General features: G+C 40.2%; 1 protein-coding gene across 1 annotated transcript in view; it reads left to right on the top strand.

The window, feature by feature from the left end:
- Window positions 1-23,460, top strand: part of LOC117525130 (WD repeat-containing protein 93-like) — a 30,173-nt gene extending 6,713 nt beyond the window's left edge. The window contains 15 exon segments of the mRNA XM_034186971.1: window positions 5,183-5,384; window positions 5,668-5,732; window positions 5,953-6,031; window positions 6,118-6,197; window positions 6,730-6,814; window positions 9,773-9,938; window positions 14,540-14,611; window positions 14,961-15,048; window positions 15,214-15,346; window positions 20,754-20,958; window positions 22,447-22,507; window positions 22,642-22,798; window positions 22,917-23,030; window positions 23,033-23,096; window positions 23,218-23,460. Of these exon segments, the coding sequence (XP_034042862.1) occupies window positions 5,183-5,384; window positions 5,668-5,732; window positions 5,953-6,031; window positions 6,118-6,197; window positions 6,730-6,814; window positions 9,773-9,938; window positions 14,540-14,611; window positions 14,961-15,048; window positions 15,214-15,346; window positions 20,754-20,958; window positions 22,447-22,507; window positions 22,642-22,798; window positions 22,917-23,030; window positions 23,033-23,096; window positions 23,218-23,341 (1,695 nt within the window). The 3' untranslated portion in view covers window positions 23,342-23,460.
- Window positions 23,461-27,697: the final 4,237 nt, after the last annotated feature.

Genomic DNA, 27,697 nt, shown 5'->3' with positions numbered 1-27,697 from the left:
TTGCTGAGAGACTGGCGCTTTGTTTGATTCAAAATTTTTTCTAACCTGTGAGACACATCGAAGTGGACACGGTTCAAAAAATTAAGCTGGTTTTCGGTAAAAATTTTAACGGCTGATGAGAGATTTGAGGTGATACTGTCGCTTTAAGGACTTCCCACGGAGCGAGACGTCGTGCAGCACTCCCAGGCGCCGTCGTCAGCCTGTTTCAAGCTGAAAACCTCCACATTTCAGGCTCTATTGATCCAGGACGTCGTGAGAGACAGAGAATGTTCAGAAGAAGTCGGTTTCCAGCATTTTATATCCGGATATTCCACTGTTAAAGGAGATTTTTTTAATGAAAGACCCGTCCGCACTCGGGACGCAGCCGGCGCGGTGCAGCGGCACAGGAAAAAACACCTCCGTGTTGATAACCATTTGTAAAATCCAGGCTGCTTTTGATGCTTTCAGTGGAGTGAGTATATGAGAAATTGTTTAACAGCTGGACATTTTCCAACTTGTCCTTAAGGCTTCCAACGGAGGTGTTTTTTCCTGTGGCGGAGTGTTGCGGCGGCTGCGAGCCAACGCTGCAATCCGCCCGCACGTCTTTCATTAAAAATCTCCTTTAACAGTGGAATATCCGGATAAAATGCTGAAACCGACTTCTTCTGAAACTTCTCTGTTCTCTCACGACATCCTGGATCAATAGAGCCTGAAATGTGGAGGTTTTCATCTTGAAACAGGCTGACGACGGTGCCTGAGAGCGCTGCGCGACGTTCTCGCACCGTGGGAAGTCCTTAAAGCGCAGTATCACCTCAAAATCTCTCATCAGCTGTTTAAAATTTTCACCGAAAACCAGCTTAATTTTCAAACCGTGTCCACTTAGATGTGTCTCACAGGTTTAGAAAAAATTTTGATCAAACAAAGCGCCAGTCTCTCAGCAACTTCTCAGACAAAGGAATTCTGACGAGGGCTGGACCGACTTCTCCACAAGGAGTGCTCACAGGCGAATGACGTCACCGACAGGCGTGGAAAAACTCACGCATGCGCACGAGGGTTCAAGCATGTCTGACGTAAAAACATGAATGAAATCCATATGGTTTTGAAAAAAATAAAAAGGACCTATACTTTATTGACAGACCTTGTAGTTTGCATTACAGAAACATGGACAGAAGCTGAATCATCATCTGAGAAACAACTCCAAGAATAAGAGTGTTAAAATAACAGTCAAAACAAGTGTGAAAAGTTTGACTCTAAGATTTTAACACTCCAATTTTTGTTGTGTAGATTCATCAAGTCTCAAATCATCCCATCTTTAACCCTTTAACATCATCGCATTTTTTTCAGTAGAATGTAGTAGATATATGCTCTAACAATGGTTGAGTTGACTGTTAAAGCGTTAATTAATCATTTTTAATTTCCTGACTCAACCTCATTTAGCAGACCTGACCCAGAAATAGTTTATGTCACACTTTAATTCCCATATAAACAAGTCAGGTCTGGGAGTATGCACTCGTGCTGCATCCACAACACCACAGAATCTCCTTGGGTCCTGGATGGCAACCACCCAGGCAGACAACCAGTCCATTCCCACATCTCTAAAATAACCATCTATCTGCCACAGCCAGGTGAAATGCAGGTGTCCCCTTGGCCCGCTTCAGCTACTTTGGTCCTCAACACTGAGGCACCTACTGCTGGATCACACACAGGGAAATGGGCCACATGGCCAAAATGTGTAGCTAATGCTCCCTCACTATGCAAGTGATACATGTACAAAGGTTGCGTACGGACAAAAACATGGCGTATGTCCTTCTCCATGCTAAATTTCAGATGTATAAAAAGGTAAATGAGCGTGGAAAAGTTTTTTCCATGTGGCAATCTGAACGTAAGAGGACATAAATGAGTTTAATACTCACGTTGTTTGTATTTTTCGTGGCTGTGTTGTTTTTTGCAGCCATAGAAAGTCCATAAAAGGGTGCTAATTATCCAATGATCAATTTTTTCTGCTGATTCAGTTGACACTATCTGCTTCGATGAGGGAGAAATGCCGCTAGCACACACACACACAAGATAGATCTAAAGTGTGGAAAATGAATCATTTAATATTTATTTTCTTTTAGCTGGTAGCTTCTCTCTCTCTCTCTCTCTCTCTCTCTGTTGTTTTCCAGCTGTAGAAAGTCCAGTGAATGACTGAAAACGCACCCACCACACACAACATACAGTTGAAACGTTGCTGTGTTTATGGAACATTACTTGAAAACAAAGACCGTTTTGTAGCCATATGGACAAGGCCTTGGTCTTGATCCAGGATGATCTCAACCCAGACACTCAGATTCCTCACTCAGCTTCTCAGTGCTACATTCAGAGTATCCATTGATTCCGCAAACATCACGGCATCGTCTGTGAAGTCAAGGTCAGTAATCTTTCCTTGCCAATAAAACCACTCAATTCACTGTAGGGTTGCCAACCGTCCCTTGAAAAACGGAATCGTCCCTTATTTGGAAATAAAAGTGTGCGTTCTGTATTGACCTGAAACGGGACGCAGTTTGTCCCGTATTCTGTGAGAATCAAAAGTCTGTAAAATGTCAATGGAATTGACTTGCGCTTTATATGGAAACTTACGGTAAATTTGATCCCAGCCTCTTTCCTGCTCTTCACCAATGAGCTGACAGACACGAGTTGACGATACAGAATCACTCTTATCTCATTGTTGAGGGACATCTGCTCGCAATAAGATCCCAGATGAGAATCATGAGCCGACGACGGTTGTCGGACGACCATAACAAATCAGCATGGCTGAAACTGACACAGACACCGACACTGGCACTGCAGCTACGCCTACGAACAGCAATGTCTGTAACGTCGTTACTCCTCCTCGAAAAAAGAAAGCAAAAATACATGGGCAAATGGGAAAAGGAAAATGGCTGGGTGGAAAAGGTGCGCGACAACAGCTATAAGTATTGTAAGTATTGTTTACTTTTTCAGACTTCACTGTTACATTGTTTTGGATGATTTTTTTTTGTTAATTTATACACTTTTAAGTTAAGCAATAGCACGACAGAGAAAGAATTTTTTTATATATATTTTGAAGCAGGACAGGATGCTCATATTGAAATTGTGAGTGAAAATTTATTTTGCACTAAAAATAAATTGCTAAATAATAATTTGTTTTCCGCATGTTCATATCATAACAAATGCATGTATGCATCTACTTAAATTCAGGGTCAAGTCAATAGTCAAATGGTTTAAAAATCGTTTCACACACACGCTGGGAAGGCTGAAGGCAATGGTCAGTTGGCCGGTCCATGGAAATAGAGACTGGAATGGACGTCACGTGACTAGCGGCGTGCCCACGGCGGCCCATTACTGAGGGTGGAGAGAGACCGTGATCCTGTTAAACAGAAGTGATATGAGGAGAAAAAAGGCAGCCAGTGCTTCATCAACTGTACGAATCACAAAAACAAATTCTCCAATACTAAAATGAACTGTACAAGAGCCTTAATGTAATTATGTAAAACAAATGTCTATTTTAAAGTCGTTATGCCGCAATTTAATGTCAGTATACTGAGACTATAACTCAGCGCCATAAGTTCTTTTCATTAAGCTGCGTTCACGTGCGGAAACAAAAATGTTTAAATATATTTATGTCTATATATACTTGCAGCTGTTGTTTAATATGATATGTACATGGTGGTCACAGGAGGCATTTAAATTTTAACTGGTTGGAGGGGATGGAGGAGGTACGTTTTACCCTGACTGAGGGTCAAAAGTCATAAATTCTGAATGGCTTTATATCTACTTGTAATAAATGTTAGTAAAAATCTTATATATGTTGTTGTCATTAAAGACTAGCAGTAATATTACAGTGGAAAAAAGCAGCAAGATAAATGAGCACAATGGCAGGCATACTTCAGATTAATATTTAATACATAAGGATTTTTTATCCAGACATGTATGGGTTCGTTAGACCTTTTAATTAGCATGAATACAACTTCCAAGCGTCATTTATAAAAATCCATCGAGAATTATGATGACAGGAAAAAAAAATCACAGTAAATGAACAGAATGGAATATTTTCCACAAATTTCCACACTTTACATAAAACATTTTTTCTACCTAGACATGTATGGGTTCATTAGAAAGAGCAATTAAAGGGCTTTAAAACGCCTACTTTTATTAAAATCTGTTAACAAATAGCGACAATAAAGTGAGAAAAGCAGCAGAGTTTGTTGTAATTTCCCCAGATTTCTGCATTTTACATAAAAGTTTTTTGGGTTTTTTTTCACCCACACATGCATAGGTGCATTGGAAAGAGCTTTCAAAGGGCTTTGAAACAAGCCTACATTTATTAAAATCCATTAAGAAATAGTGACGCTAGTGCAAAAAAAAGCAGTCAGTTTATTATTGATGAGCTGCACATTTCCACCCTTAGTAATGGCGCCTTCCTGTCCTGAGTGACGCTAATAGATAGAGGCGCGCATGTCCATTCCAGTCTATATTTCCATGGGCCGGTCAGCCCTGCCAGTGAGGTGTCCCTTATTTATTTTTCAGAGTTGGCAACCCTAGTCACTGGTTTCTACAACCCTACCAACACCCAGTCCATGCAGGCACTGAACAGTGTACAAGCCAGAACACATCCATGACAAAGGCCAGTTTTCACTGGGAAAACCTCAGAGTCTGTGTCTCCACTCTGCACAGCACTCACAATGAATACTACACATTTTGTGATATGACAAATGCTCTGTCTCAACATTTGGATGTATTTGGAGGTTTAGTTTTAGTTAACACAGTAATCATAGTTGTCAGAGATCATTTCTATGGGTCTGACTCTTGTGACAATAAAGGAAGGATAGCAACATGTCATCTGTATAGTGATTGATAGTATCTTGTGAGTGAGGAGTTTCAAATCCATAATATTGGCTTTTTTTTCTTTTTTGTGGCTGTTGCTATAGGATGGATGAAAAACAGAGAATGAAGCAGTGCGGTTTGTGATGTTAATACATTTGTGATGATAATGATGATGGTCAAGTGTATGATATAGAGTGTCATCCATTTAGTAAATAACGTATACGTATCCAGTATGAGTCTGCACATATATCTGGTTTAAAATGTCTATCCGTCACTTGATAGCCATAACTAATGTCTCATTTTAAAAAAGCCCATCTTAAAAAGTAAGTAATGAATTATCTTGTGTCTTTTCTTTCAGCTTCCCCACAGCACAAACTGTCTGTCATGTTCAGAGGATGGCAAATATCTCAGTATGGGTCACACCCGCGGTTTGTCCGTATGGTGTGCAACTTCTCTCACCTGTGTTGCAGACTGGCTGCAGGACAGTGTGGAAATAACATCAATTCAAATGACCAGAATGGCTGAGTTGTCCTATCTGCTTGCCACTATCGATGATATGGGTGGGTAGGTCACTGTCATCCTTCTTTGGCTGTTCTGTTTCATCATCACTTTGCAACTTGCATAAACCACATTTTCCTACATTTTCAGGTTTTCAGAAACTGAGAAATGCAGATTGCTGTGTATTTGTCCATTTTAAATGTCCAGTTTGGGCCTGACGTTTTCGTCAGGCCCAAACTGGACGTCGCACTGAACCAAGTCTAAGTGGAAATAACTCGGGAAGTTTTCACAGTGTCGCATTAATTGTGTAAAACGGGTCAACAGCTGCTATGTATTCCACTGCAGGTGTTGCCAGAATCTTTGCATATCACTCTGAAGGCATTTATCTACTCACTGTTATTAATATCATGGTATGTATTGTAATTCATCACAGCTCTGTATTCAACATATCTGACATTTTCCACGTGCTTTTGTTTGTTTATCAAAAAAAATGTATCCTTAAGTGCAGTAAATATACAAAGCTGGGGATATATAAAATATTTTCCAAAATATTGTGCATTTTTATGAAATATGCAGTAATTTGATTTCCAAAATAATAAACAAACAACAAACTCAAAATTTCTTTATTAGGAAGGTATCAACAACAGGAGTGTTTGTCAAAAATTTGAACTGTCTGAGGGTGGTGATTATGGAGCTGTGACAATCAGCTGTAAGTAACATATGTTCTTTAGATAGAAGTTTCCATTATTAACTGATTGGAATTAAACGTTTAACATTCAACATGCATCTTGTCAGGTAATGGTGCTTTTTGGCTCGATGTCTATGAAACCCCCAAAGAAGCATGGCTGAAAGAGTTAGAGATGGCACAAAAACAGGTAAACTATAAATAATAATTTGGTTTAACTATAACTGTGTGGTTGATGCCGGTGGGTGATGGACTCTGCCAGGGTTGCCCTTTGTCACTGATACTGTTTGTGATGTTCAGGGACAGAATTTCAAGGCGCAGTCAGGGACTAGAAGGTGTACATTTGGTGACCCCAGAACTGCATATCTGCTTTTTGTGGATGATGTGCTTCTGTTGATTTCGTCAGACAATGACCTTTGATGTGCAACAAACAAGGTTGAGGCAGAGTGTTAAGCGACTGGAATGAGGGTCAGCACCTCCAAATCTTAGACTATGGTTCTCTGTCAGGGTGAAAGGGTAAAAGGGTGAATTGTCCCCTCTGAGAGTGTTTGTGTCACATCTTTTTAAAGCAATTAATTTTAAGTTGAACTCATGCAATTCAAGCCACTGTCAGATATCAGAAACTGTTGTCATCATTTTAAAGAGTCACTGAGTTGAGTTGTTTGAGGAAACATTTTTGAACAGTTGGAATTAACAAATACAAACCCTGTTTTTATCCTAAGGAATCAAACTCATCTGGAGTTCTGGAAAGAAACTGGTCTACAGTCACACTGGCCCTGAAAATCAAGCCAACCAGAATTCCATCAGGTATTGTTTTAATCCAAACAAAACTGATTGAACAGAGAAGACATTGTGCACAAATAATGCTGACAGTTTGGCTGTAGGCGTGTGTGCCTGCATTCATGTCTGACCATTATTAGATATCATTGTGTAAATAACTGATTATTTGTCCCATCTGTTCTCACTGTTCTGATAATAATGGTCATTAAATAGAATTTTGCTGTTGTGAAACGTGTACCATAATAGAGCACAGTGTCTTAGTGATTAGCTAGAAGGTCCTGGGATTGCTTCCCACCTGTTCCTTTCTGTGTGGAGTTAGCATGTTCTTTGTGTGGGAGTGCTCCGGCTTCCTCCCACTGCCACAGACATGCAGGTCAGGTGAATTAGAAACTTTAACTTGTTCAGATAGTGTGAATGTGTTTGTCTGTCTCTATGTATATGGACCTGCATTAAACTGTTAGTTTATCGAGGTTGTACCCCACCTCTCGCCTAGTGACTGCTGGGATAGGCTCCAGTTTAATTGGAATATGTGGGTATGGAAAATTAATGACTGAAAGAAACATACGGTTGTGCTCCAAAGTTTACATACCCTGGCAGAATTTTAGATTTTTTTTTTTTTTTTTTGCCATTTTTCAGAGAATATGAATCATAAGCTAATGATGGAGCAGATAGATGCGTGCCTTGCAGTTGAAGTGAAGATTTCAGAGGCCAGTGAATATTCTTAATTCATAATTGGGAATATTCTTAATTCATGATTGGGATTTGGTTGTTCAAGTGGAACTGTTAAAAGTGTTTCACTGCTGAAACCACAACATTACAGGCTTATCAGCCTGAAGGTCAAATTGCCCGAGTGTTTTCCCTCCAGAGGAATTTCTTTGGCCTGGGGAACATTTGGCTGTTTCTTATCTCAACCCACAAAGACAATAAACTGTTTTTACAGGACTGAAGCATGCTTCACTCCGGCGCTTGCTCACGTCATTCCTTTCCCCTTCTGCGGGTGCGGTGCAGTTTAGCTGCAGCTGGCCTCCGTTCCTCCCCCCAAGCTGACGGTGGTGTATCTCAGGGTTGCTACGTGGCCTTCACCCACTTCCCTTAATTCGGATAACGGACTTCTTCAAACTTAGTGCAGATAAACAATGTCAAATGTGTATGTGCTGTTCTTAATTCTGATGTGTGCCATTATTACGGTAAACAAGTAATAATTGTGGACTAATTGCTGTCTGAGGTAACTGGAGTGTAAACATAATTTCTCCACTGTGAGATCAATAAAGTATATCTCATCTCATTTCTCATCTTAACACAAAAACGTTTTTTCACTCATGGTTAGTGATTGTGTGAGGCCATTTATTGTCAAACAACTGTGTTTACTCTTTTTAAATCATAATGACAACAGAAAATAACCAAATGATCCTGATCAAAAGTTTACATACCCTGGTGATTTTGGCCTAATAACATGCACACAATTTGACACAAATGGGGTTGAATACCGACTAAAGGTAACCATCCTCACCTGTGATCTGTTTTCTTGTAGTTAGTGTGTGTATAAAAGGTCAGTGAGTTTCTCAGCTCCTGACGGACCCTTGCATCTTTCATCCAGTGCTACACTGACATTTCTGGTTTCTGAGTAGTAGGGAAAGCAAAAGAATTGTCAAAGAAAAGGTAATTGAACTGTGGAAAACAGGAAGGGGATATAAAAAGATATCCAAGGGACTGAGAATGCCAATCAGCGGTGTTCAAACTCTAATTAACAAGTGGAAAATGAGGGATTCTGTTGGAACCAAATCACAGTCAGGTAGACCAACAAAAATTTCAGCAACAACTGCCAGGAAAATTGTTCAGGATGCAAAGAAAAACCCACAAATAACTTCAGCTAAAATACAGGACTCTCTGAAAAAAAGTGGTGTAGCTGTTTCAAGATACACAATAAGGAGGCACTTGAAGAAAAATGGGTTGCATGGTTGAATCACCAGAAGAAAGTCATTACTACGCAAATGCCACAAACTATCCCACTTACAATATGCCAAACAGCACAAAGAAAGTAATTTGAAGTGATGAGTCCAAAATTAAACTTAACCGTAAACGTTACATTTGAAGAGGGGTCAACGAGGCCTGTGATGAAAGGTACACCCTTCCTACTGTGAAACATGTAGGTGGATCGCTGTTGTTTTGGGGATGTGTGAGGGGAGGTGATGGTCTAATGGTTAAAGTGTTGGGCTTGAGACCAAAGGATCCTCGGTTTAAATCCCAGCCAGAAAATCACTAAGGGCCCTTGGGCAAGGTCCTTAATCCCCTAGTTGCTCCTGGTGTGTAGTGGGCGCCTTGTATGGCAGCAGCTTTACATTGGGGTGAATGTGAGGCATTGATGTGTAAAGCGCTTTGAGCATCTGATGCAGATGGAAAAGCACAGGATGGAAAAGCACTGCATATAAATGCAGTCCATTTTACAAAAGCACAAGGAACATGGTCAGAATTGATGGCAGGATGAATGCAGCATGTTATCAGAAAATACTGGAGGAAAATTTGCACTCATCAGCCTGGAAGCTGTGCATGGGATGTACTTGGACGTTCCAACATGACAACGATCCAAAACACAAGGCCAAGTCGACCTGTCATTGGCTATAGGAGAATAAAGTGAAAGTTCTGGAGTGGCCATCTCAGTCTCCTGACCCCAGTCTCCACTCTGGGGAGATCTCACATGAAAGCCCAGGACAACCCAGTTTCTGTTGTCATTATGGTTTACAAAGAGTAAACACAGTTGTTTGAAAATAAATGGCTTCACACAACCACTAACCATGAGTGAAAAAAAGTTTTGTGTTATCATTAATATTCTCTGAAAAATGGCCAAAAAATTCTAAACTCTGCTAGGGTATGTAAACGTTTGAGCACAACTATATAATAATATGTGCACTTATGTGCCTGCACACAATGTATTCTTGAATAGAATGGAGTCAATTTGATACTCAATGTGTTTGTGTTGTTACACAGGGGATGTATTGGAAAAACAAAATGAGGTCCTGCAGGAAGCACACTTTATGAGCGCCTGTTTGGCTCTGGATGGAAACACATTTCGCTCCGGGCAAAGTCACGACTGCCATTTGAAGGAACAAGATTTAAAAATGGATACAACTAAAGAAAGAATTGAAAGTCAAAGGTACGTTAGAGATTCATTTATTTTATGATTTATTTTAAATACAGTGTGAGATAACAGATCATGGCTTTGATCTCATCACTTCCCGCGGTATTCACTTAAACCTACACAGGGGGAGATTGGGGAGTGACAAGCTTCTTCCACCTGAGGATTGCAGTTAGTTACAGGTGGATCTGCAGCAGATTAAATTGCTCAGTGAAGCACTGAGTGTTTTTCAGAGTGGGGTTAGTTGGAATAATCAACTGAATGGCAAAACATTGAACAGATAACATTTAGCAGTTTGAATGACCTACAGTGGCACAGCTGCATTTGAGCTACACATTCTCATCCCTAACTTGTCCCCCCCTCTCGTATGATTTACACACAGTACTCCTTTGCATCAGAATCAGAATCAAATTTATTGCCAAGTAAGTTCTCACATGCAAGGAATTTGATCTGGTGTCATTGGTGCATAAAGAACAATGAAAAGAAAAGAAAAAAAATACTTCTGTAAGAAGTGAAGGGGTCAGATAGACAAATGGGCAAAACTATGTTTACTGTCAAATAGATATAGTGGAATGGGGCTGTGCAGGCCTGCAGATGAACAGTTACACACCTCATTTCTGCTTCAAACTGCACTCCAATCATCATCTATCTCAGCAACAGATATCTGAAGTTTTTGTACAACAATCCTATTCGCATAAATTCAACATTATTTCATAATGACAGACGGAGGAAGCGATCAGAGCGGCGTGGCTGCACAAGCTGTTAGCTGATGCATTCACTGTGCGTTGGACATTTCAAATCTTCACCGTTTAAAGCCTTGTTTCTGCTTAAAACGGCCTCATTTCTGCTTAAAACTGACTATGGAATGCTTCAAGAGGTTTTACCTTGTCATCTGATGGTTAATAATCCCATTAATCCATTTGATGGCTTTGGGTGGAAAGACTCTGTCACACGGGCAGCTGGGCTCCAGCATGACACATGCACAGTGGAGGCAGGGCAGACCAATGTTTAGGGGGCGGACCGTTCAGTCTGCAACAACTGTTGAGCTGATTCACTCTATGATAAAGTGTAATTTACTGTATTTAGACTTGGATCAAATCCTATCCCAGAAGAGTAAATTTTACTCAGCAAAAGTTCCAGCACCAATGACACCAGATCAAATTTCAGTCTGTACCAAAGAGGTTAATAATGACAACTAGAATATTGGCGAAGTTCCCGGATGTTAATGCATTTTCAATGCAGATTCAAGACTGAACACACTCAGAAAAACACTCACAAAATATATGTTAAATTATGTCAGGAAAGTATTAAACTCACTCTGACACACACATTCCCAAATACTAGTGTTGAAATTTACACGAATCTGATCTGTTCCAGCTGCACTGCTGAGCTGAGAAGTCCTGCAGCTGCTGCTGTGTTCAACGCACCACAGCTCCTAAAACCATTACAATAAACATTATATTTTTACACTATTATCCTTTATTGACCGAGTTTCATTCATGAAGTCAGTGTGGTGGTGCACATCTCTGTGTGTGGGTGTTACTGTAAGTGGCAACATAATTCTAATCTCGGAGCAATGGCTCACTTATTTAAAGTGCAAAATAAAAAAATCTTTGTCTTTTCGAACTGTTTTAATCACTAATGACAAGTATTTTAACTAGACATCGGTCTAGCAGGGGAAAATATCAACTAGACATAAGTGAAGAGTTAATGGTCCATGTCCTCGGACGACACAGACACAACAGGCAACATGCACCTGTTTATCGACCAAATGTCACAGACAATGTGACAAGAATAATCAAAACCACTTACTTATGAAAGGAAATGCTGTCTCCCTTCTTCCTCCATTTGTGGTTTTGCCAACATGCGCAGCTTCTGGCATCTTCCACCTGTTTCTTGACGAGACTAATGAGCGTCTATGTGTGCTGCCTACTGAGTTACCCAGAATTAAAATGGCGACCACGCATCCTTGCCAGGACATGGCTCAGTGCGAATGCAGACTCTAGTTTCTCTTTATTACCTCTTTGGTCTGTACTTTGTGGGAGTGGGGGTGGGGCAGGGTAAATGGACATCTCATTTAGTGTGTATGATGTGTTGGCTATGCCCTTCTCATCATTTAATAACGCACGGGGTAGCACATTATCATACAGTAGGCTAATTTCACTCTGATAACATGCAAGACCATCTGCTTGACTCCCGTCATCTGTCAACACAGCAGGGGACATTATCTATGTTTGGGTTATGAAGGTTAGGGTACCTAACCCAACACATACTGACTTTCGGTCACAAGAGTTCTGCATCAATGTGGCCAACTGGGAGTGAGAATGTTTTGATTTGATATGATGTACACAGTTTTGAGCATGTTATGGGTGTGGCAACATGAGTCCTCACAGCAAAAACATATTGTAAAAACCTCTGTTAAACCTACACAATGTAGCAGTTTTATCTCAGTGTTGATCATGTCCAGTGTTGAGTCAGCTCTCTACAATTGTAGTTTAACTCTCTGGAGGTTTAATTTTAATCCTGTTTATAATCAAGAGAGAAATGAGAATGGCAGTTCTTGTGACATCCATTCAGTCAATAAATATTGATTGTATGAGTTTTCAGTGGTGGCGCTTTGACTATGATGTCACCTCATAAGGCTTTTGTCTGGTATTCATTTTAACAATCTTACATTTTGCAACTTTTAAATCTGAACAATGGGTCTGAACTAATGATCTACAGTGCATGGTGTAACATGCATAGTGAAAGTGTATTTGGGCCATGTCCAACTCCACTTTGCTGTTTACATACCGTTGTATCGTGTTTCCAGAGTATAAGTGGTAGCTTTACTAGTTTGGGAGGTCCTGCAACTTATACTCCAGTGTGACTTATATACCAAAATACTACTACTACTAATAATAATAAAATTTTAAAAATCGCAACTTTGTTATTACTATGTATTTATATAGGGCTTTCCCAGGAATTAAAAAAACTAATAAACTAAATTTTCATTTATAAAAGCATAATGGGAAAAGTAAAAATACACTTCAACAATACACAAAAATCTCAAAAAGATGATAATACAAAACAAAAACAAGTGCAGTTCATGCTTCAGAAATACTGTTGTGTGACATCAGAGTAAGGCACAGGGCTCCAAAAAGGTTATATTAAGTCTCTTATCAGTCATGGGTGTGTTTGGGCGTAATATGAATTAAACCAACAGAATGTCATCTGTTACTACCTTCGAGATTAGAGCAGCAACAGACATAATCCATGTGTCTTACTTTAAGACTGTGGTGGGAAAGAAGAAGCTGAGCCTGAATGTGATGCTGTGAACATACGTTACCATTTGATCTGCATTTACTCGACCTATGCTCGTGAACTTTGGGTAGCAGCTGAAAGAATGAGATTACAGGCAGTCAAAATGGAGAGAAGTTGTTTGTGTTTTCATTGTGACAGGGCTCACCCATAGAGACAGGATGAAGAGTTTTTACATCCAGCAGGAGGCCAAAGTGGATCCATGCTTTGAAAGGAGCCAGCTGAGATATGTGGGACATGTCCTCTGGATGCCTTCCGTTTGGAGGCTACTCAAGCAAGAGGACAGACCCAGAGGCCATTATATATCCCATCTGGCCTGTGAATGTCTTAGTTTCCTCAGGAAGATGTTATGTGTGGCTGAGGAGTCGAGATGACTGGCTACCTTACTTACCACTGCAGTGCAGCCTGAATAAGTGGTGCAAAATCAGTAGAACGCTAAAAAAATGTTTAAGTTTGCTTATATTTTTGATGATAATGCCATCATTGGGCACATTTTCTAACATCTTCTAATACTAAGCAAAAAACTGAGGGAATTATGTTTCTTTTGATATGAAAATTGCTATATATTAGCTTTTAAGACTATATTTTCACTGTGTTTAATTTGTGTTTGAGTAAATCTACAGTGTGTAGGATCTGGGGTATTATCATACATGCAATATAGCATTCATAACAGTTTTGTCACTAGTTTATAATTACCTGCAACAATGAGTCATGTGCTTTCATCAGCTCAGATAAAACCTTCTTATTTCATGGGAGTGGGTCCCCCTCATGGAGGCTGACATGTTGCACTGCCACATTTATTACCAAGCCCAAAAGGGACATACTAACTCTATCTTTTGCATTTACACCACAGATGGAAGGACCAAAGAAAAATGAAGAAGAATCAGTCATTGTTCTCCTGTGTTGTCTGCTGTTTGCTAATGCTAAGCTAACAAGTTTGATTGCTCTCATTGTTTAAAATGTAGTTTTAGATTGCTTAGCACAACAGAAGGCAAGGGACCACGAATAACCTGTGACTAAAGAAGCGAAATTATGAAGGAAAAACAAAAGCCTCACCACTAGATGACACTAAATTCTATACACTGTAGCCTTAAGGATTATCTTGCAAATACTGGCTATCTGTCCACTGTAGGCAGTACTTTGTTTCAGTTATTAGGGTTTTTATTTCATTATACCATCCCAGATTTGAACCAAAGCTTTCTCTTGACAATATACATTCTATTTATGAAAGCACAACATATGAATGCATATGTTTTGCCACTTTCAGCATTTATGTGATGTTCTGTCACATGATTTGCATGGATGCTAATCTTTTTCAGGTGTTGCACCCAGCACTTCTTTTTGCCTTGTGGTCAATTTCCTGGTGATAATGAAGCCAAAGACTCAGTCAGGTGTGTAAATGAAGGAGAAGTGGGTATTGATGTTATTTTTTTAGTATTTTATCACTTCAATGTTGAATTTGTGGAATTTCCACAAGAATAACTAATGTAGAATAAACTACTCCTTTCTGGAAAAAAATGCAAAGGATAATAATGATGCCAAACTAAACTGATTAATAAATCACTTGTTTATGAAGTAGCTGCTGTGCTGTTTAAAGGCTCTTTGTGCTATTCAAGTCAGTAATTAGTCATTTGGGTATATTTGATTGACAGGCACAATGGCACAAACTCTTATGAAGGTGTTTTAAATCTGCATGTTCTCTTTTATTGTCATCATAACCGCTGAACCTTTCTTTGGCAGTATTTCCTGCTTGCTATCTGTGTCTGGTGGAATGGCAGCCTTAATCTTCTTCAATATTTGCTTCCAAAAACACCAAAGAAGAAAGCTGGTATGACATTACCTTCTGAATTTATAACATCTGCAGGATGCTCAAACCAGATTAAAATGTACCAACACATTTTTTGAGTAGCAGCCCGATATGAATACCTTTGTGCTTTTCGTTGCATTAGAATATGCGATAAGGCTGAAATATTTTGATCTTTCTTATAAGCAGATGTGGATGTGCAGCCTGATGTGTTATGGCCAAACACAAAAGCAATCCTTTGCTCTGCTGCCTAGTAGATGCACCCGCTACATAGCTCTTGGACTTGAAGATGCTTTGGTGTGTGTCTGGGACAGATTGTCTGGTGAGCAAACGCTCCAGTTATGAATCATCATTTCATTAGTGTCAGATTGTGTCAGCAACTTATTATCTTAAGATTTTACCTTCGTGATTTTGAAGGGTTATTTATTTGTGTCAGGCTGAGAGGTAGCGAGGCACAGACTGGACACAACATGCAGACTCACAGGCTGGCGTATGAGTAAAAGGCTGGGTCTTTAATGGAGACACGGGTACGGTACACAGGCAAGCAGTTCCACGGTGCAAAGTACAGATAAGGACGAAACAATAAGTCGAGGTCCAAAACAAGCAGGGTTCAGTAATGAGCAAACAGGGCATCAGAGCAAAGGCAAAAAACGGGTTCCAAAAAAAACAGAGCAGGGGTCCAAAACACAGCTAGGCAAACAACATAACAGTGACGTGAGCTGGTAAGTGACAAAGTCGACAAACGAGCAGGGAGGAAGTGAACAGAAGCAGTTTAAATAAGAACAGGTGATAATTGAGTAATTGGATGACAAGATGCATGTGGTGGGGAAGGATCAGGAAAGGGGGGTGTGGTCAGATGAATCCAAGAGGGGAACAGAGATGCCAGAAAAGCGCAGTGACAAGCGGGCAAGGAATGACAAACAGGGTGTAGCCAACAGAGATGAGGAGTGCAGGTGCAGGACAAAGAGTGCAATGAGCCGAGGGAGACTGTGATAACAATGAAGCTGGGTGGAACACATAAGAACTGAGATGAATGCAGACACAGGGCAGACGAAGACAGGATGAGACAGGCAGGTGTATGTGAGCGTGAGAAGAATTACTGACATGACAACCTAATGACTATACAAAGGAAACACAAACTAGAACCGGACTGAAAACCAAACCAGAAGATACTACCCACAGAAGATAAACTGCATAAAAACTGATCAAGAATAATAGAAAAAATAAAACACTAAGACAAAACTAAACTGGAACAGACTGAAAATAAACTATAAGTCAAAAACAGAGACCTAAGTGATAACAACCTGACATTAAAGTACTACAATAACAATGAGAACAGCAAAAGTAAGCAGATGATAACTAAATGATAACAATGAAAGCACAGACTGGCTAAAGAAACTAGAACAGACTGAACAGCCAAGTAATGTAGTAACAAGAAAAAGTACAACGTAAAACATAACAGAATAAACCAAGATGAAAATAACCAACTAATAAAGTATCAAAGTAACAATGTAAAACATTATACAATTAAGACTTTTTGATGAGTGGAGGGGGTTCCGTTGAACCCCATCCTGACCAGGTCCGCATAATCACGGGTATTGCCGAAATCAAAAGTCTATAACTGTGTTATTATATGGTAAACAAGAAAATTGGGAGTTGGTCAACCATACTAAACTGAAAAATCAATCTCAAGTTTTCAACTCTTTATTATTACTGTCATACTGCACCAACTGACATCACATCGATTGACTGGAGATGCCGTTAAGTCCGTGATGAAGAGTCATCAGGCTTGTTTCTTATAAAGTTCGGCCATTCGCCTGTCTAGCTTCCGCGTAAAATCGACCGAGTACTCCGTCAAGCATCCGTCTGTCATAAGTTTCAAGTTGGGTGCATGTCCCTTTTCAGTGATGTACTTGCGAAACAGGTTGGCTGCTGACTGTGTATTTCTGCGGGTGTTCTTCGCATCTTTTTTGTGTAAAATTCATTTTAAGTCGCGTTGCTAACAGACACAAACCTGTCTTCTGCCATCTTGTCAACAAACTGACAGCCAAGTAGGCGTTGTATCGCGTTATCTGATTGGTCGTTACGATAGAAGGCGTCACTCGATTAGCTAGCGCTACTCTGCGCGCAAGGTGTACTCGTTTCACACAGCATGGTCTTCTCGTCTCCACAGCGGTCAACTCGGCATGGGTACAGCTCAGAAAGTGGTGAATGGGCCAATCAGAAGTAGGCAAAATCCCATACCATATAATAAAACAGAATAAACCAAGATGAAAATAAACAACTAATATCTCAAAACGGGAGCAGATGGTGGAAAAAGAAAGGGGAAAAATAGGATCAAAGTCACGATGAAGGCGGAAATGTGACAATTTGTTTATTTGTTTGTTTATTTATTGGCTAATATGAGGCTACATTTAAGCATATTCACATTTTCAAAAAGGGCACACTGTCATTCATTGTTACTCTGTCTAAATTAAAAAATAAATAACTATATATATATGTTCCTGTTTTGGTCAGAGTCACTGCAGCAAATCTCGATCTGCAGGCTGCAGCTCCGAGTCTGAGCACAGTGTGAAAAAAAATAAACGGTCGGGCTTTAATCACGGAATGACTCCGGTCCCACATGCAAGGGTTTAATTGAAAATCCTTGCGATTGAACAGGACATTTTATCCGATGTTGAAGGCGAAAATCCATTTTACAAAATCTGTTATATACGGTGTTTATTACATGGAAAACATACAATACTTTGGAACATTTTTGTCCGTGACTGTGAATATCTGGTTTATACAATGATGGTTTAGGTAGTGGTGGGCACAGTTCCGCTAATCCTCACCACTAATTATCAAAGATAATGTTTTCATATCGGATAGCTTTCAGATAACTTGAAACCATCATCGGACCAATTATCTTCTTATAAGTTTTGGTCTGATATTTTTAGATAGCGAACATTTTTGCAGACGTAGTTTTTTTTTTAGTAATGCGCAGTTCTATCCTCTACAAACAGAGAAGAGCTGGCTCCAGAATAAACTGCTCTATCCTCTGCAGGCAAAGGTGAACTGGTCATAGAAAAGAAAAAACTAATTTCTTTTGACCCTATACTAGTACGCTGGCAGTAGCACCCAAGCCATCCAGAGGCATAGAGTTTTCACTTATGGTGAGAATTTTAATCAAACTAATTTCGGACAAGTTATTTAAATTAATGTCACGTCTGAAGTTGTGAAAATATGAGATATATGTTTTAGTTTTAAAGTAATGCACTAATTTTGAAGGTTTTAGTGTGCACATGGTGTGTGCGCAGTGCATTATGGGTAAAAGTTCATGACAGGAGAAATGCATTTGAGATGCTCTGATCAGGCTCCACACGAACAACAGCATTAAACTCTTTGTATATTGTGCCTAAAACTCTCATGAATATATTCTTTGGGTTTATAGACGTTATTGTGTTTGTTTTATGTAAAAATGCCAGAAGAAGCCCAGGTTGCTTTTCCAAAAGCCGAAATTGTGATTCAGGCCATGTGATATAACCGGCATCAAAATGTATAGAACACTGCCATCTACTGGCGACCTGTTATATCACAGTGTTGTCGACCGCAGGATTTTAAAATTATCTGTAGGTTTCCAAAACCTCAGAGACCACACACGTAGAGATAAAAACAAATCATAGATCTGACAGATTCAGTTGTACAGTGTATGGTGTCAGCCATACGGTAAAAACAACACACACAAACAGATTTCACACACGAACATTCCCAGGTCAGACACCTCGCTTTCTGATTGGCTGCATGTCACATTTAGCTCCTCACATCCTTCTGAGCAGATCAGAGCGCTCTTACAAACCACACACGGCAGGAATATCTGATAAGATTATACTTAGCGTCATCACGATTGTCGGGGCGTCCTTAAGATTGTCGGAATGGGGTCCGATATCGGCCTAATTATCTTGCCATGTGAACTAGGCTTGATGTTATGACGCCTCACGGCGCGACTGATTGATCTGTTATAACACCGCACCGAACACGTTTTCACTATTATTTGATTTCTTTGTGCGACTAACATTATTCAAGCATTCAAAAGGTGATTCCTACCGCCACACAATTCCAACACACGAGAAAGTTTTTTGACAGTTCTTGTTATTGAAAGAAACCTTGTCTCCCCAACCAGATAGAGTTGTGATGTCACCACGCGTGCACTTAGGCGCTGTCTAGCAGGATCTTGAAAATTTCTTTCTTTTTTATACAAATGAAAAAAATGACATATTTTACAAAAGCACATTTATTTGTAAACACCAACACGTCACATTTATTCACTTGTGTTGGTTTTTACATAGAATGAATGAATCAACCAATCAGTATGAGCAGAGGCTTAGTTTACCCATAATCTATTTGGTGTGTTAATGTTCAAATCTTCAGAATTAGTGCATTATTTTAAAATTAACAGATATGTGTTATATATCACTTTCTACGTTTTAAGAGTTTACATTAATGTAGTTATTCTATCCAGAATAATTTTATTTTTAAAGCAAAACCATAATTCAAACCTCCTTTCCATTTCAAGACCTCTGCCTCATCTCGGCACTGCTGTATCCTGTCAGGGTAAATGACTTTTCCTACAGCAGGGGGCAGAGCACATAAAGACAAGCACTGGCTCATTGGCTGTTTGGGTTTGCGAATGTGGATTCTATCAGAAGCTTTGGCAGTGTTTAAACTCAAAATCAGCTTCTTAGTAGCTGAGAGCGTTTGGGAGGCAAAATTTAAAGTTATCAGTTATCTGTAGCTTCTGATAAGTTTTTAGGGAGTTTATCGGTTTAGCGTTAAAAAAAGATAACTTTTCAGTTAGCTGATTACCAGTTATTGAAGCTAACTTTTTGGTTAGCTGTGCCCACCACTGGGTTTAGGTGAGTTTTACTGCACATGGGACTGAACAATGAATTTACCTCTCAAAACTTTGAAAATGATGTCAGCTTTCATCCCACATGGCTGACTTTGTTTTCCCAAATTTTTCTTCTGTTCGGATTTGAAGGGAATCTGTACATCTTGAAACCCTTGCTGTGTCTATTTGTGCATCCAAATGCACAACAACCTGGCATTTTCAGCGACTAGATGAAAAAAGCTGGATTTACATGCAGTTAGATTAACAGCGAACGCTATTTTGAACCCAAGATTCCATCATGAGTCATGTGGCCGATTTTTTCGACTCGTCATGTCGCCACTCTCTCTATCAAGGCACATTAGTCACATGGGGTTTCACCAGGGAAGAAGAAAGTGTAGAATCACCACTGTTTCTGTGTGAGTTTCCATGTTCTCCTCATGTTTGCGTGGGTTCCCTCTGGGTGCTCTGACTTCCTCCCACATCCAAAGGCATGCAGGTTGGGTGGATTGGAAACTTTAAATTGTCTGTAGGTGTGTGTATGCGGATGTGAGTGTGTTTGTTTGTCTATATGTGGCTCTGTGACACACTGGCAGCTGTCCAGGGTGTACCCCACCTCACACCCTATGACTGCTGGGATAGGCTCCAGACCCCCCCCATGACCCTTAATTGGCGTAAGCGGTTGAAGATGAATGAGTGAGTGAATAGGTAATTATTTAGGTAGATCCCGCACACAAAAACTCTGTCACTAGTTTGAGTGCACGTCTGTGAGTTGATAGTGATTGTTCTTGTTTGAGGTTTATGATAAAAGTTGTTTGCTGTTTGATTCACTTTTGGATGTCATTCTCTTCCTTTTCTTCAGGGTCTCCAATGTCTGTTGTCTTCTTGTCAACAGCAGACAGCGATCTACTCAGGCTGCACTTTGTTGATTCCTGTGCTGTGTTGGCTGATGTTTCCCAGACTTATACTGCAACAATACATCTTTTGGTTGTCTGTAAGAGCGGCACAATGTGTGGCATCACCACAGCACGAGAAAGACAATCCTGCATTGTCCAATTCATTGAAAGGTAACCTGACAGTGAAAGCATGTTTTTATTTTTAAGGCATTTGTATGTTAAAGATTGCCAAATGAAACTGAAACATTCCATCTATTCTGCAGGTTGATTTACAGTGCCCTGTAATATTTTAATATAATAATTAAAATCTTCTAAATATTAGAGATGAAAAACTCCAGCTTCAGTGAGTAAAAGTCCTACCGTATATCTGTTCTGTTCCATTCATCCAAACCAACTGAGTCTTAGTTCAACTCTTCAAACAGGTAGATGAGCTAATTAGTGAAATCACCTGTTTTAAGTGCACAGATAGCAGCAATACATGTAGGACTTTTATTCACTAAAGTCTGGGTTTTACAACTCTTATAATATTCCAGCCCAGTCTCATGCTTTTTTTTTTGTGATACATCACGAAGTGCATCACATTTGACACAAGTTTCACTCACTATTTTTAGCCCTAACCATATCCCCAATGGCTCCCCCTTGTCACAATACCCTATCACAAACTAATAGATTAAATCACTTTTCATGGCGCCATCATGAGCTTGAGATGGGGTTGACTAGACTATTCTTAATAACTGTAAAGAAGTAAAATGTGGGTTTGATTGGCTGTGTTTGGTAACATTGTCTTGCTGAAATGCTCATCCTTTCATCTTCATCATCCTGGTAGATGACAGCAGATTTTTTTTTGTTTATCAATGTCTAGGTACATTTTTCCATTCATCCTTCCTTCAATTATATGAAGTTTGCTAGTGCTGTATGCCGAACAACAGCACCACACCATGATGTTCCCACCTCCAAACTTTGCTGTGTGGTATGGTATTTTTGTGCTGTTGTAGTGAGTTGAGTGAGATGGGGTACACCCTGGACAGGATGCCAGTCTATTGCAGGGGCACATATAGCCAGACAAAGACATTCACACCCACATGCACACCTATGGTCAATTTGAAGTCTCCATTTCACTTAACATGCATGTTTTTTTTGGGGGGGGGGGAGGCAGCCTGAGCACTTGGAGGGAACCCACGCAAACGTGGGGAGAACATGCAAACTCTACACAGAAAGGTCCCAGGTGGGAATCGAACCTGTGACCTCCTTGTTGTGAGGCAACAGTGCTAACCACCGAGCCACCATACTGCAGAACTAAAACCAGAAACATTACAAGACAGATCCTGTTGGGAACAATTTGATTGGAGTTAAATTAATTAATTAATTATTTTAAAAAAAACTTTGATTGATTGAAGCCCTAGTTGTAATAGGAACCTTTGGACTTTTCAAATTTTATTATTTATTGTTGTTGTTGACCTTCTTTTGAAAAGAAAGAAATAAATCAAAAAGTACGTGGTCACAAACTTTTTAGGGTGCCTAAACACTTTGCATTGTGCTGTAGGAGCGTCACTATTTCTCCTCTTTGATGCTGGAGTTACAGATCTACATTCAGGACTATAATTCTTCAGGATATATTGTGCTGAAATTATCTTTTCATTATTTCGTTAAACTCTTCAGGTCTAAAGATACTGGGTGTCTCCCAACAGTCACTGCTTCAGTGCCTTTCCTGAAGGGCCTGGTAGGGGCATTAGTTTTTTTTTTTTTTTTTTTTGTCTTTTTTTTTAAATACAAAACCAATTATATTATTGATATTGTCATTTTAGACCTTTTTGTGTTTTTTTGTTAATTCTTTTTTTCTCATGGGTTGGTCAGTGTCTTGTGGTGCAAAGAAATGGAAAAATATGCCTGCAGGATGTTGTCAACAGAGCTCCTGTGTGCTTCTTGATGCCTCCCACAACTCATCTGCTTGCAACTCCCTGCAGTCCCATTTTTGCTTTAAACAACAAACAGCAAACTTTGTTCGTACAAGGTAATAAGAAAACAATGAGACACGCTGGAGCGTTCCTGAAAGGTGTTTGTTTTAGTAGATGTTTATAAGCAGAAAAACTGCAAAATCAAGTTGATAGAGGTTTTTATGTCTCACACAGGTGACAGTGACCCGATCGGTTCTCCTAATGGAACCTGCCAGTGTGACCTCTTCGTGTTCCATTTCACAGAGCCAGACATCATTCGGCCATATGTGGTTTCACTTTCTGAGTCTCCAAGCAACCAGAAACGATGAGCTTTGCTGCCCTGGAAAAAGCTTGTGATCTCTACCTCCACCAAAGGTTTGCATTCTGTGTCACTGTACCTTATGTTTCCTTCCAAAATATGGTGTATATATTTTTAAAAGATAAATCAGAAGCAGTGATAATTATTTGTGTTTATGTGCATTTCTTCACTATGAAGAGCGCTGTCCATGGATGAAAGGAACAAAGCCATAATGCAGACATGGAAACAACTCCTGGAAACTGCAGTGGTTCTCGAACAGAGACGCACCAGCAGTGCTTCCCGCCATCAAAAGCATTCCTGAGGAAGGGCAAGGAAGGATTTGGCACAGGTTTGACACTGGATGCCCTTCCTGACACAACTCCACCTTAAATGGAGAAATGTGGCAGTGGTGGGGTTTTGAACCAGGAACCAAGTGCACTAACCACTTAGCCTTTTACTTTTCTGAGTTTAATCTTAGAGATTCTGTTCATTTTTCTTGCAAAATTTGATGTTCTAATGTCAGAGAATATTGAGGTTTTTCACAAATGTATGAGTTTTTTTTATTGCAAATTTATGACTTCATAATCTCACTGAATATCTGAGTTCTTTTCTCATAAATGTGACTTTATATTCTTTGAGAATATCTGAGGTATTTTTCCCTTATAAATGTATGAGTTTATACTCAGGACTGAATTTTATTAGAGAAGCCAAAATAAATTATTATTACCTCTCTCCTCCCTTGTCTTTTATTTCCTCCTGTTTTTGTTGGCTTTTTTACTGACAGTGACTCGAAAGCACCATCATACATGACTGTCAACAAGTGAAATTTAAAGCAGATTCAGACACGTTACTGTGAAATATCTATGTACAGGGAGAACATCGGTGCAGTTGCTGCATTGTAAGAAATTGTTGTGCAAATATGCCACGATGATGTTCATCCCAATGCAAAATTCAGAGATAGTTGGCATTGGTGAAGTCATGTGATGTCTCAATTCTCTTGTAGTTGAATTTCAATTTCAAATTATTTTCATTTATATAATGCCAAATCACAACAGAGTTGCCTCAAAGCGCTTCACACAAGTAAGGTCTAAACTTACTAACCCCCAGAGCAACAGTGGTAAGGAAAAACTTCCTCTGAGGAAGAAACCTCAAGCAGACCAGACTCAAAGGGGTGACCGTCTGCTTGGGCCATGCTACAAACATAAATTACAGAACAATTCACAAAATGAATATACAGAAAATGCTGTTGGTGCACAGGACAGGAGGGTCTCCAGCACAAATACCACACCTATCTCTGGATGGAGCTGCACCTTAAACAGAGAGAAAAAACAAAATAGAAAGACAAGAAATACAGTATAATTTGCCAGAATGAAACAAGAAAATTAGGAAATAGGTGATCACCGGCCACTAGCCCTAAGCTTCACTAAAACACCCAGAATTTAGGTAAAGTTGAGACTGCGTCACGCTCCATTGCCTAATAAAATGAATTAAAAGAGTAAAAAGTGTAAAACTACATTATGCCAGTATGGTCACCATACGAAAGGGAAAATAAGTGTGTCTTAAGTCTGGACTTGAAAGTTTCCACAGAATCTGACTGTTTTATTGATGCAGGGGGATCATTCCACAGAACAGGGGCACGATAAGGGAAAGCACTATGACCCGTAGACTTCTTATTCACCCGAGGGACACAAAGTAGTCCTGCACCCTGAGAACACAAAGCCCGAGCCGGTACGTAAGTAGTAGTAGTACGTAATTAGGTCAGCTAGGTAGGGAGGTGCCAGTCCATGAACAATTTTATACACTAGTAGCAGAACCTTAAAATCTGATCTCACCAGGACAGGAAGCCAGTGAAGGGATGCCAAAATGGGTGTAATGTGGTCGAACTTTCTGCTTTGTGTCAAAAGTCTGGCTGCAGCATTTTGAACCAACTGAAGAGTCTTAATGCTGGAAGCAGTAAACCAGAAAATAGAACACTGCAGTAGTCCAATCTAGAAGAGATAAATGCATGGATCAGGGTCTCAGCATCACCCATAGACAGGATGTGATGAATCTTCACTATATTTCACAGGTGGGAGAAAGCACTCCTCGTAATATTTCTAATGTGGAGGTCAAAGGACAATGTAGGATCAAAAATTACCCCATGGTTCCTCACTTTGTCAGTGTGATGTATAACACACGAGCCTAGGCTAAGTGTTAACTGGTCAAATTGATGCCGATGTCTCACTGGACCAAGAACCATCATTTCAGTCTTATCAGAGTTTAAAAGTAGGAAGTTTCTAGACATCCAACTTCTCACTGATGCAAGGCAATCTTCTAAGCATTTTATGTGAACAAGATTACTAGCAGTTATCGACATGTATAACTGAGTATCATCAGCATAGCAGTGAAAGGTAATCCCAAAACACTGCAATATGTGCCCAAAGGGTGCTATATGAAGGGAGAAAAGCAGGGGGCGTAAGACAGACCCCTGTGGAACCCCAAATTTCATGTCACCAGAATCAGAATTGCCTTTATTGTCATTGTAATTTGCATTACAACGAGATTTGAGTGCAACTCCAAAAAGGTGCTTTCTGTGGTGCGAGTAATTTTTAGCCAAATAAAAGATAGTGAAATTTTAACGATAAATTATTCAGAGTATATGTACAACTAATATAAACATAAGGTAAAATATAAAATAAAATGTGGACCAAGTAAAATGTAAAATAAGAATTACTGTATATACAACTGTGGAATCATATTGCACAGGAAAATTGCACATGGTTTACAGATATTGCACAAGAAACTTGAAGGTGTGATTTGTTATTGTTCACTGCAGTGATCGCTCTGGGGACAAACGCTGTCCCTGAGTCTGTTTGTCCTAGTTTTGATTGACCTATAAAGTCGGCCAGAGGGTAGTAGGTCAAACAGGTGGTTGCTGGGGTGGAATGTGTCTTTGCTGATGCTGGCAGCTCTGGTGAGGTAGCGAGAGCTGGCAGTGTCTTCCAGGCTGGGCAGAGAGCAACCAGTGATCCCCTGGGCCATTTTGATCACCCTCTGCAGCATTCTCCTGTCTGCTGCTGTGCACCCCCCATACCACACTGTGATGCAGTACGTCAGGATGCTCTTGATGGTGGCTCTGTAGAACAACACCAGCAACTTCTCCAGATTGTTTCTCCTGAGCACCCTCAGGAAGTGGAGTCGCTGCTGGGCTTTCTTCACCACCACTGTGGTGTTGGCAGTCCAGGAGAGGGTGTCAGAGAGCTGCACTCCCAGGAACCTGATTGAGCTGACCCTTTCCACACAGTCCCCTTGGATGTAGAGCGGGACTGGGTCAGCCCTGTCTTCCTGAAGTCCAGGATTATTCTTTTGTTTTTGTGGTGTTCAGCAGCAGGTTGTTAGCGGTCACCACGCTGTCAGTAAACTGTCCGCAAACTTTATGATGGTGTTTGTGGGATGGGTCAGAGAGCAGTCATGCATGTAAAGGGTGAACAGGAGGGGGTTCAGTACACAGACTTGAGGGGAACCGGTTGTTAAAGATTTTATATATATATATATTTTTATCACTGTTAAACATTTGTACCTTTGTCTTCTTTCTTATGAAAACATTATTGTGCTGTTTTGCACCAGTCTTAAAATAACCCTGATAATGTACTTGTTATTCAACTTTGTCTTAAGTATGCTGAGGTCAGTCTGAACTGGGAGTGAAGATAGTATGCTGAGGTCAGTTTTGACTGTTGTGAATTTATGATGCAGAACAGATGATAAGTGCAACAGAAGAGCCTGCAAGAACGGGATGTGCTGACCTTTGATAAGATTAAAGGAAAGAAACTGTTTCTCCACGCAGCTGCACTTATTGACGCATGTGTTGTTTTACTTGAAGAAACTTGTCATGCGTTCTCCCCCCCCCCCCCCCTTAGGACAAGTTTCACGCTGTGGGTAGGTTTTCCTAATAAAAAGAGTGAGCAGGCGCAACAGTCCTTAGTGCTTTCAGTGGTACTACGTGTACGGACTGTTTGCACTCCTCGCGAGATAAATTTGACTTTCTGTCTCACTGGTGTTTTTTGACTCTGTTTGTCTTGTTAAAAGTTTTAAGAATGTTTGGAGGAGAAAATACCCAACATTGACTGGGGGCTACGTCCGGGATCTCAACAATACCGGAGGTGTCCGGCGGGGGTCGCCAAGTCCAGACGTAAATCCTTGGCCAAGGTCCGATCGATTGATCGTGTCTGCAATTGTCGACCGCCGTTGGCATCGTCTGGTTGACGAGATTTTCCCGAAGAAGACAGACAGGAGGTCGAGTCAGTGAGTAAAATTTCTTTGTAACAGTACTGAGTGAGTGGTGATCAGATCACATAAACAGTTAAATTCCGCAAGCGATGATACAGAATCGTCTGTTAATGAAACACAGTTAAACTCTGTAAGGAGGTCGGACTCCTCTACGATGGCGAGGAACGCACGTAGTTAAATTCCGAAGGAGGGTGCGGACTCCTCTGTTTATATACGCGTACCGGTAGGGAATAAAAGTGTGATCACATAAACAGTTAAACTCCGTAAGCGATGGCGTGGAATCGTCTGTTAATGTAAAGCAGTTAAACTCCGCGAGGAGGGCGGACTCCTCTACGGTTGCGAGGGACGCACGTAGTTAAATTCCGGAAGGAGGGTACGGACTCCTCTGTTTAATACGAAGTAATACCGGTTT

Source organism: Thalassophryne amazonica, chromosome 2 (assembly GCF_902500255.1).
Source record: "Thalassophryne amazonica chromosome 2, fThaAma1.1, whole genome shotgun sequence".
NCBI classification, from domain to species: Eukaryota; Metazoa; Chordata; class Actinopteri; order Batrachoidiformes; family Batrachoididae; genus Thalassophryne; species Thalassophryne amazonica.
Note: the sequence above shows the minus strand (reverse complement) of the source record. Positions and strands in the feature narration are given on the sequence as shown.